The sequence below is a fragment of the Paramisgurnus dabryanus genome, chromosome 5 (genome assembly GCF_030506205.2).
Source record: "Paramisgurnus dabryanus chromosome 5, PD_genome_1.1, whole genome shotgun sequence".
NCBI lineage: Eukaryota > Metazoa > Chordata > Actinopteri > Cypriniformes > Cobitidae > Paramisgurnus > Paramisgurnus dabryanus.
Window position 1 is genome coordinate 20,859,596 of NC_133341.1, and position 11,613 is coordinate 20,871,208.

General features: G+C 37.6%; 1 protein-coding gene across 1 annotated transcript; it reads left to right on the top strand.

Annotated features, from left to right (window-relative positions):
* The first annotated feature begins 596 nt into the window (after positions 1-596).
* On the top strand, positions 597-10,516 carry traf2a (Tnf receptor-associated factor 2a). The gene is made up of 11 exons (XM_065250260.1): positions 597-787; positions 1,026-1,276; positions 1,611-1,689; positions 2,403-2,501; positions 2,587-2,748; positions 3,181-3,255; positions 3,692-3,766; positions 3,862-4,350; positions 4,646-4,823; positions 7,245-7,393; positions 7,601-10,516. The coding sequence occupies exons 2-11, from the start codon at positions 1,089-1,091 to the stop codon at positions 7,817-7,819; spliced, it is 1,713 nt and encodes a 570-aa protein (XP_065106332.1). The 5' UTR covers positions 597-787; positions 1,026-1,088; the 3' UTR covers positions 7,820-10,516.
* Positions 10,517-11,613: the final 1,097 nt, after the last annotated feature.

An 11,613-nucleotide genomic window follows, 5' to 3' on the forward strand; every position in this document is an offset into this window, starting at 1 on the left:
CTTCAATAAAATAGTAAAGCGAAAAGATACATCAGAGTATGTGTAAAAAGCTCGTCATTCGTTGACATTTGTAGTTACAGAAATCTTTAGTCCATCCTGTACTGTTTAAATAATTTAATGACAACAACAATGAACTGTTAATATTGTAGCACTGCCCTGATCACAGTTAAAAATATCAAAATGTAGTAAACACTCATGATGAGATTGTATTTAAATCCATAATGTCCGTCCTAGGTAAAATAACCTATTATGAAATAAAAATATAAAAAATTTTGTTTGGATGTTGTGTTTGGAGGAAAACTGACGCTCAGCTTTGGAAAGAATTATGCACAAATTTGAGGCCCTGGAAAATTATTGCTGTAATCAAATAGAAGATGGGACCAACTATCATCTTCATTGATGATATGTATAGTTTACCCTATTGTCAAACAATTTTGAAGAAAAAAACTTAACCAATTTTAATGTTTTCCCCATTTTGTATAGTCTTAATATTTTGATGCTTTTTACAGCTAATGCTCTGACAAAATTACTTTTATTTCGTTTTTTACAGTGCAATGCCGTTTCCAGCTTCACACATTTTATCGCCCCCTAGTGGACAACAATCATCAATGATCAACTGGCAAGCACGACGCCTACCGTTATTCACACTTCTGAGCGACACTATAAATAATAATGAATTATGACCATCATACTTATGACTACTTACAGCAAGAACGCTAAATATATTTGAAAAAAATGTTTCATATTACTGCAGAAGGTTTTATAATGTTCGCTGGACCATAATATGGTAGGACATATGTCATTTAATATGTAGCACTATTTATTATTATGGATTTACTCGGACAAAAGCAGTAACGTTAGCATGGTACCGTCAATCGTTATCGCGATGACGGTCATATTTTGTTATTGTTGACGTTCCTTGGTCAAATTTACACCTTGCCTGGATTTGTATAACTATACGGATTAAGTTATGTGTCACATCCAAAGGTTCTTACGAGCAAACATTTGTTTATAACCCATTTCAGTGAAATGTGTAGAAATATCCGCGTCTCTTCTCCGGAGCCTGGTCACATGCGCGCTTGGGCATAATGGCTGCACAGGATCCCTCACCACCATCTTCATTAGAAGGCAACAAACCTGGCTTTCCCAAAAAAATACTCGCCAACAAGCTGGAGGACAAGCATCTGTGCAATATCTGTCAGAAAATCCTCAGGAGACCGTTTCAAGCGCAGTGCGGACACCGTTTTTGTTCATATTGTTTTAATAAAGCAGTGAGGTAAGCGTGATTCAGTCCGGATGGCCCACCTGACACGACACCACAAAAGATGAATACGACCTGTCAGGCCTTCCGTGCCGTTTTATGGTTTATTTTATGGGTAAACAAGTCGTAAACGTTGATTCATACCGGGCAACATAAATAAACGGGGCCTGTCAGGTTAGTTTCGGTTGCTTGCTCAACTGGGCTAGCTGTAAAGTACAATGTAGCCAAGACAGCTTTAGATGTCTTTATATCTGCAGCTATTGTTAAAGGCTTTTGTATGTGGTGTGCCTTTGTACTGCATGCATGTGTTTCTTATGCATGCATGAAACCTTTTTGTTTTCTGTTGCAGCTCTGGACCACAGAAATGCAGTGCCTGTATAAAAGAGGATATCTTTGAAGAGCCAACATCAATTCTGAAACAAGGCTGTGTAAGTTCTTTGTTTTCTCTTATAAATTCTAGAAAACGTTAAAGGAGAAATTACCTTTTTTAAAAAGTTTTATTGTAACTATACTGTCCTCAAACACCACTATCTGTAAGAAAGCAGTAGTTTCCACAATAAATGTTTAAAAAGGGAACTGTCATGTTTAAAAATGTATATCAAAGCTTTTGAAGTATGTATGATTTCATAAAATCAAACACATTCTCTAATTTAACCCCCCCCTCCTCCTCCCTAAAAAACTACATTCAAGCTACACATTGTATGTATGTAACATTATGTGTGTTTCCTGGAAATCGAACCAATGACCTTTGTGCCAATTATGCAACGAAGTTTAATTAAATACAGAGGTCTCTTAGATTGTTACATTTAAAGGCGGGGTGCATGATCTCTTTAAGCCAATGTGGAGTTGTGGACATTTGAAATCACCTTAACAAACACGCCCCTACCCCAATATAATCTGGACCTCCTTTTGATAGACCCGTCCCACACATGTGCAACCCAGGCAACGATGTTGGTTAGTAGACACGCCCCTACTGCTGATTGGCTACAAGTGTGTTTTAGTCGCCGGCCTGACTCCCTTTTCCAGTGTTTTTTTTTTTTTTAAATCACGCACCCCGCCTTTAAAGTTTACTGTTCTTCTCTGCTAGCAATGAGATGCATGAAAGTTTAAAGGTGATTTTACTGTTTGCAATTTTTTGCAGGCATTTCCTGATAATGCTGCCAAGAGAGAAGTCGAAGCTCTTGAAGCTGTTTGCATCAATGAGGAATGCAGTTGGACAGGCACCATCAAAGAATATGAGGTACTTATTCTCATAAGATAACTTTGAATTCTACAATGCTGAATGGTAATGTCATACCATATTAACTGGTTGTCATCTTTCAAAGGCGAATCATGAGGGAAAGTGTGAATTTAGGATCCTGCCCTGTCCATTATGCAAAGAGCTTCTGAGAGCCAATGAACTTGAGCGGCACAATGAGAGAGAATGCCCGGAAAGGACCCTGAATTGTAAATACTGCAAGGAGCCTTTTCATTTCAAAAACATTAAGGTAAAACATTTTTGTAAATGTTCAAGTAATTACTTTTCCCATAAAAGCATATCGAAACAAATTTTAAAATGTTTCCTTTATTTAGTGTTCAAATATGACCCAGTCTTTGAAAATACATCTAAAGTAATTTTTTGTGATTTTACTGTTTTCTACTGTTTCTGGATTATTTTTGCACTTAAAAAAGTTACATACCTTCTTTGTAGAAATGGGAGAACAATTTAACATAGTATTTCAATGCGCTCTTTGGCACCTTTAATACTAATGGGATAAGGCCATGTCAAAGGGTGTATTTAAAGTTAAATCATTGAATGAAATAATATCTTGATGCTCCTGGTCTCATAATTATATTGAGACTTAAGCCTGGATTTCACTGATAGGGTCAAAAATTTATGATATGTGACAGTGTTAAAGGATATGAATGTTGGTTTTCAGGCCCATGATGAGATCTGTCCTAAATACCCGATGATTTGTGAAGGCTGTGCCAAGAAGAAAATTCCCAGAGAAAAAGTGAGTATCATTAAAGCTGTTTGCTAATAGTTGTATATGCTCTAAGCTTTCCATTGATGTATGATTTGTTAGGATATGACAATATTTGGCCGAGACACAACTATTTGAAAATTTTAATATTGATAAAATCGCCTTAAAAGTTGTCCAAATGAAGGCCTTAGCAACACGTATTACTAATGATTAATACATTTTTGATATTTATGGGGGAAATTTACAAAATATCTTAATCTTTACTTATTATCCTTTCAATTTTTTGGCATAAAAATCAATAATTTTGTCCAATACAAAGTATTGTTGGCTACTGATATGAACATAGTAACCCGTGTTACTAATGGTTTATAATGTACTAATGTTATTGTTACTAATGTATGTGCAGTTTTTTTCTGGTTTGCTTAGCCATTATTCATTAGACCTTATTTTCGTTCTCCATCTTCAGTATGTCGACCACATTAAACTCTGCAGCAAGTTCAGAACACCTTGCAGATTTCACGTGGTAGGCTGTGATATGACGGTAAGTAAACTCCCCTTGGCTGTGCCCTAAATCCATTAATGCATCTTCACATTTTCAATTCAACAAATAACCTACCCATCTCTGATTACTCGTAGGTGGAAAAGGAGAAGATCCATGACCATGAGCAATCCTGTTCCTACGAGCACCTGAACCTCCTATTGCACTTCATTATGGGCATCAAGGTAAACCTGGAGAGTCTGCAGCCTCAGAGTCTGGAGTTGGCCAGTCACAAGATCCATGAACTGCATCAGTCTCTGCGGGAGCTGGAGTTAAAGATGGGCCAGCTGAGTGGAGCCGGGGCTCCCGTGCAGGGGGCCTGTGCACCGCTGCCTCCAACGCTGAGTACGTCTTTCACCCCTCTTCCAACAGCTGTTGGGGCAGCCTTGGAGCTGCAGCTACATAGTGAGAAGACCAAAGTAGCGGAGCTCAGCCGACGCTGTCAGGAGCTGGAGCTGAAGATAAGCACCTTCGAGAACATTGTCTGCGTACTCAACCGTGAGATGGAGCGCTCCGCAACCACCATGGAGGCCTATAACCGCCAGCACAGGCTTGACCAGGACAAGATTGAGTTACTTAATAACAAGGTGAAGTGTTTTCTGATATGACAGCAGGCAATAACAGTTTACCAGATAGTTCACCCAAAAAATTAAAATTCCGTCATCACTTAAATCAGTGTAAATGTCTTCGTTCTGCTAAACACCAAGGAAGCACCATTGACTTCCATAGTAGGACAAAACTATGGAAGTCAACGGTGCTCAAAAACAATTTGGTTACAAACATATCTTCCTTTGAGTTGAGTTTAATAGTTTGGACTAAAAATTAGCCAGGTTTATATTTTTCTTTGGTGCTAATTCCTGTTGTGTATAAATGTTTGTGCAGGTACGGCAGTTGGAGAGAACGGTAGGCCTAAGGGATCTCTCCATCGTGGAGATGGAGGGAAGGATGAGGGAGATGTCTGCTGCCACCTATGATGGCGTCTTTGTGTGGAAGATCTCTGATTTCTCAAAGAAGAGACAGGATGCTGTAGCTGGCCGTGCTCCAGCTATGTTCTCATCCGGTAATTTTATATATAGATACATAGTGTATTGTTATTGAACGTTTAGGCACAACACTCAGTGAAGGGTTTCATATGATTTCATGTCTTGTAAACATCACAAAAGGTCTGGTCCAGGTTGCAGCTAATTCGGGCTAATAACCTACAGGTTATTCTCTTATTTCATGTTGTTTAGGGATGAGATTAGCTGAAATACACTATAATGTATACAACATTGTTACACGGCTCGTTGGAATGTTTGATTCTGATTGGCCAGTCGAGACATTTGCAGGTTTGTTATTCCCATGAAACAACTGCTTAAAACTTATAACACATGGTTACCCAGATGCTGCAAATCATTTTGACAGGTACAGTTTGATTACAGAAAATTAAATATAAATATGTTTTATAACATACTGTATGTGATATTATATTTTCAAATGATCAAACTAAATAGTGTGTTTGTTACATCATCTCGCCTTAAACTGAAAGTAAATTGCGCAAGGTCTGCATTCATTAAAAATGAGCAAAGAAAATATTTCAAATCAAAATTTAATGTTCCTTACCTTACTTGTAAGGTAAATAGTTATATTGTTATAAGCAGCCTGGTTCTTATTGTGAAATAAGCCCCTTCAGTGTTATACAAGACCCTTCGCTTTGCATTGGTTTTTTGATTACACTGTTGGTAAAGAAATGTAAAAAAATTGATGCAAACCAAATGTAAAATTGTGCACTTTTGTTCGAATAAACAATATATAAATAACATTACTATTAATCATGGTACATGTGGGGTTGTGAGAAATTTTCAACTAGTTCAGATAAAACACAATTGAGTAAATCAGATTTTGTAAAAACACAGGACAAGTCAGCACGTCATCTGCCTGCTTACTGTATATTGTGAGAAATCGGGTGTACTTTGCGACCCAGGAGTACGCTGCACAACACCTGCGCTCACAGCAATCGCGGAAGAAACAAGCAGAGTATAAAGGAGATTTAATGGAAAATGAATAGAAAAGATGGATCTGTTTAAAGAAATATTAAGTAAACATATGTCAGTATACTGTAAGTAGATTTTCCTAAATCTAAAAAATTCACTCGCTCCGTGTCCATCAAAACAATCCACTCACTCTGTGTCCGTCCGACAAAACAATCCACGTACTCCGTTTTCTGTTTTCTGATTAAATATCTTCCTTTAATCTTGTTTATCATTTAAATCAAACATACAAAATATACAAACAATATATGATCTTAAATATCATGGATGCGGTAAAGAAAACTTTGCGACTCCACTGTATTCCAAAAAACGCACTCCCTGCAAGCTTCACAGTCCCCAAATTCTTAAACAGACAGTACACAATTTTAACACAATATATATTTTCAATGTAAACATACAGAATATTTGTCTAAATGGTCTAAATGATATATATATAAATAAAGTAAGCTTACATATTAAGATAATTTCAAACAAAAATATTCAAAGGCTGAATCTAAAGCAAAATAGGCTCCTACAGTATGTGATATTTTAGAGTCTTATGTGTAAAATAGCCCATCCATATAAGAAACTTTACTAAAATGATGCAGTACGAAACAGAGCTAACAAAAGAGTGACGCCCACTGTGGCCCACAGCCTATCATTTTATTGTTTGTCACTTCAGTACTGTTAATATTTACATTTAAAAAGCAGACATAAAAGTAACTCAAAAGTTACTTTCCCTAGTAACTTATTACTTTTAATATACAGTAACTGGTAGAGTAATTCAATTACTTTTAAAAGAAGTAACTAGTAACTGTAACTAATTGCTAATTTTTAGTAACTTGGCAAACACACGTGAACACATTATGTTAAAAATGGCTAGGCATTGTATAGGAATCGCTTAAAAAAGTACACTCTAAAAACAAACGGTGCTATATAGCAGTGGTTCTCAAACCCCCTGGGGGCCCCGGACCCCAGTTTGAGAACCACTGCTATATATGTGGTGCTATATGGCCCCTATATGGTTCTACACGAGTGCTTTACCCGTGCTATATGGCACTAAAAATGGTTCTTCTATGATTACGAGCAAAGAAAAACTTTTGGTGCTATTTAGCACCGTTTGTTTTTAGAGGCTCTGATCTGAATGCCCATCCAAAAGTAGGTGATCTTCAAAAAGTACAGACATTTTTAATGGACAACTCAGAAGTATAAAAGCAAAATCGTTAAATTGCATAAAAAAGATTTAAAGTCATTATCGTTGACATAAAAAAAAACGTTGTCAAACCTAGTAGTTATTTCATGCTCATATGCACTCAACACAATAATCTGGTGCATTCCCTTACTGTTTGACGTTTTGCATGCAATGTGCATCAGTTTCATAACCGTGTATTGTAGATTGTCTGTAAATTGAGACTATAAAAAAATCATTTCATGAAGAATCTCTCTCTGATGCACCTTGTTGTGTTTTTCAGCATTTTACACAAGCAAATATGGCTATAAGATGTGTTTACGCATCTATCTGAATGGGGATGGGACGGGACGTGGTACTCACTTGTCTCTGTTCTTCGTGGTGATGAGGGGACACAGTGATGCCTTGCTCAAGTGGCCTTTCAATCAGAAGGTCAGTTTGACTGTCCGTGTGATCTTTACATTGTGCATTTGGCCATTTTTCATACTTGAAATTTTAAGAGATCTCATCATTATAAAGTTTGTGTTTTTAGTTGAATTTTTGTTCATCACATTTAGGCATCTCATTAAACCACGAATGATTGGTTTCTCCATTCAATCCTCTTTAAACTTAAAGTTCATCAGGCACTTTTATCTGTAGGTCACCCTCATGTTGCTGGATCAGAACAACCGAGAGCACATCATCGATGCTTTCCGGCCAGACATCTCCTCTTCCTCCTTCCAGAGGCCTGTCAGTGACATGAACATTGCCAGCGGCTGCCCCCTCTTCTGCCCTCTTTCTAAACTAGACTCCAAAAACTCCTACATCCGAGATGACACCATTTTCATCAAGGCCATTGTTGACCTCACAGGCCTGTAAGATGTCGCTGCTGCTCCGCCATTCTCATTTCTCCAGCCTGTAGTGGTTCCCGTGCAGTACTTCTCACCTGATGCCCGGTCCTTTGGCTTGAGCTCTTTGGCGCGCTTGTTGTGAGCCACGAAGAGACTCCGGTACCCAGTGCGATGCTGCTCTGGGATGGACACCACTCTGCATTATGTACCAAAATTGTTCCCAGAGTCGTGTGCAGTTTTACTGTAATATAGTCGCCCTTTGGGAACGCTCGCTCTCTTTGAGTGAGCCGATTGTAACGTAACTACTTGCCTGTGCCATAAATACGGCACCTTGCCTTTTATAGAGATTGAGAAGAAGACTTTCTTCACAAGATAGATGCCATTTCATTATCAAGCGCTTGGCTTGTGTTGCAGTCACTATTTCCTTTAGTGTTTGAGATACCTGTAAGTGAATGTTTCGTGGGTAGACAGACGTGCAATCTGATGAATGATCTTGTGACTGTGTTACTCTAAGCATACAGTAGGCATCTTCCGACATTCCCTTTTAGCATTGTGTGCCTCAAACTTTTCGAATCCCTTATTTCGTTGGTTCTCTCTGGTTAGTGGTGGACATTGCTTGAATTCCCTAAAGTCCAAAGCGTGGAATTTTCGGCCTTGATACCTGCTTGTGAGCGAGGAGTCGTCGTGTGAAGGTTTGTCCTGTGTTTTGGCCTTCGTTTCCATTTTTGGTGTTCTTTGATGTATTAGTTTGCATGTTGGATCTGTGGAAGATACATTCAAGTTAGCAACAGACCAGGTTTCAACCTTGGGCCTGACAAGCAAAGGCAGTTTCATTGTAAATCGCTGTTGAAGAAAACAACAAAACCACGCTGGCGTTAGAATCATCCGTTTTCTTTTCTAACACCTTTTCTATACGGTTATACAGGAACTAAAGACGCAGCCTTGAATCTTGAGGTAGTGTAAGTAGGACAGATAATCTTGTGTGCTTTATCGTGACGTGGAAAGGCTGATGTTTAATAGCATTTTGATGTTTTCCTGTCTTTTGGGTGTACTTTTGATATTGTGCTGCTTCGGGCAAACGGATGCCATTAAATCTATACGACTGGCTTTGGACTGTGCTGATCTGTTAAATCCGAGCAGGTGTTTGAAAACTCTTAGTCAGTGATTTCGGTCAACTTAAAGACCTTAGGTTAAATGTAAACAAGGAATGTGATCGTTTTAAGATCGGATCAGTGCATCTTCGTCCACGAGAAGATTCAAGGAAGGCATTACTAGATGCATAACTTCTACATAAGGGCTTTTAGTATACAGTACGTCTTCCATGTGAGCCTTTTGGTCCAGTTGTTTCAGTAAACGGAGTCCGAGACGCTGTTTAAAGATGCCTTCATGCTAACAAAGCACCTCGACCCAGCCTATTTTCAAACCAGTTCCCACAGATATCAAAACCTCTCTGTGCATGAGATGTTTTGATAGAAAAGAAAAGACATATTGTAAATTATTGGTTTACTTTGTAGACCAAGATTTTATTTGTATTGCTTTACCTTTTAATCTGTTGATTGAGATGCGGTATATGACGGTTATAAGTGTGAGTGTGGTATATTGTTTAAGTATAAATAAATAAACTATACAGTATACACCAGTTTTATGACTGGTGTAGCTGTGGCTATAACATATATAAATCATAAATATAAATAAATATAAATATATATATACATATTATAGATTTATATCAATAATAAATGTACTATTTCCTGTTGGGATGGTTTCAAAATGTGTTCGGGCTCATTTTGGGCTTTGGTAAGTTCTCCTCCTATTTGGCAGAATCTTTTGAGGGAATGAAATTTCGAATGAAAAACTTCCGTTTTTTCCTCTCTCTCAAGGAACTGTCTACGTTGCTAAATCTCACCGTTGTAGATTGCCCAGCTTGCTTTTTGCCCCAATGAGATTTTTGTGAATAGTTCTTCAGTGATGTGCCTCTGTAGCATAACTGCTTCTAAACAAATGTTCTCTATACATAGCTTTAGCTACAGTAACAATGCATGTGGCAAGTGTGGTGTATTGCAAATCATATTAAAATGATTCTTTTGACAGTTTTTTTTAATCGTTCACCTTGACGTTTTGTGCAGCTGTCACCTTATTTAATTGTAGTAGTGCACACATTTGAGCTCGTGCAATTATACAAGTGTCCTTCCTGTTATTGAATCTACAGTTTGCATATACTCTTGTCTGGGCTTATATTCATACACTATAAAGGTGAATAGGAAATGCTTGTGAGTGCCATTTTATTTGTATGACGTTTGGACTCGAACTTTAGTTTTATCTTCGAATAAGCTTACGCTACACTAGAAATGTGATATTTTTTAACGTTTTTGCATACAGTTGAGATTACAGCTCACAGATGTAATTTATGAAATACAGGAATGATTTTTCTTATTCAGCTTACTGATATTTGTATACTTTTTATTTCCAAGGTTGCATTTCATAGAGGTAACTTTAGTTATCCAGATTTCTACGTAACTTTGTATGCCTTTCTCATGGTGTGCCAGTGCCACTGATCTTCCTGATTTTGTTCAACAGAGCTCGAGACGTTACTGTGATGGCACTGTGGGTTTCTTCTGTGAATTGTGGTAGTAATGTGCCAAGGAAGGAACCTTTGTGTGATTCATTCTGTGTTATGGTTTAATCCTTAGTGAAATCTAAAAATAAAGTCTTTTCTGTTCTTTTATTTCTCTAGTCTGTATGGTTTTATGCCATGGGCTCATGTCGGGGGCGACTTTGGGGTCCGTGGTGGTACTACTACCGGGGTCCTCCAAATATTTTTGGGCTTAAATTTTTTTTTTTTTTTAAATTAGGCATAAAACTTCAGTTAACTCCTTCCCCGCCATTGTGTTCCTGATGGGTTTTTAAGGTAATCTGTAATACCACGATTATCCACTAGATTACCCAATTTATAAAAAAAATTTAAAGCGTAACTAAACCCCTGGTCAGAGCCTGACTCCACCCACTGCAATATTTGAAAAATGCAAGAAAAGTGGGCAGATCCCAACGGAGACAGAGGGACGAACTAAGTGTGTGGTGAGATCGTAACAAGGGCGTGGTGAGCTTGAACCTGCTTACGTCACAAGTTATTTCTTCAACCCAATATCCAATAGGAAAAGTCAACTGCAGTAGCCACCGTTCAATCTGAAGAGGGCAGCACTCAAACGTTTTTACACCATATATTGTAGTATTGAAACACTTTATATCCAAATTTCAAAAACTTACTAAAATCAATGAACAGTACTAATAAAGCATCATTCTTACAGATCATTAACTAAAAAATTTTGGTTTAGGGTTTAGTTACTCTTTAAGAAAAACATTTGTTTATTAATTTTACACTGCGTTTATGTGTTGATAATCATTCTGAATCTGATCTCTGAACAAATTTCCTTCACAAAAATGCAATTATTTCAGCTTTTGCTCAAAATTTTTATTTTTGAAAAGAAATACCCATATTTAAAGGGACAATAAGTAGGATTTTCCCCATCTTGTGGTGAAATTGTATTTTGCATTTAAACAAATATTGCTCTCTATCGCCTCGCTTTGTCAAATGTGTGTTGCAACTACGGTAGCCGTTATGTACTCCCTGATCTCCTTGTCCGTTTCAGCTGGTTCACGTGTTCTGAATGAAAATGCGTTTTGGTAGGCTAGTGCTTTTTGTCCCTTTCTGCCATTATACTTTTTCAATATGGCCAAATAACATGGAACCCTTCTTGGACTTACACGTTCAATGTAAATCTAGAGAAGAAACTTTGAGCTTACAAAGAGAAGTCAAATCATCGG

Bases quoted from the DNA above. Each gene is read 5' to 3' on its own strand.
- traf2a (XM_065250260.1), top strand. From the start codon at position 1,089: ATGGCTGCACAGGATCCCTCACCACCATCTTCATTAGAAGGCAACAAA. The intron at 2,749-3,180 runs GTAAAACATTTT...GTTGGTTTTCAG, and splicing joins TTCATTTCAAAAACATTAAG to GCCCATGATGAGATCTGTCC. The intron at 7,394-7,600 runs GTCAGTTTGACT...TTTTATCTGTAG, and splicing joins AGTGGCCTTTCAATCAGAAG to GTCACCCTCATGTTGCTGGA.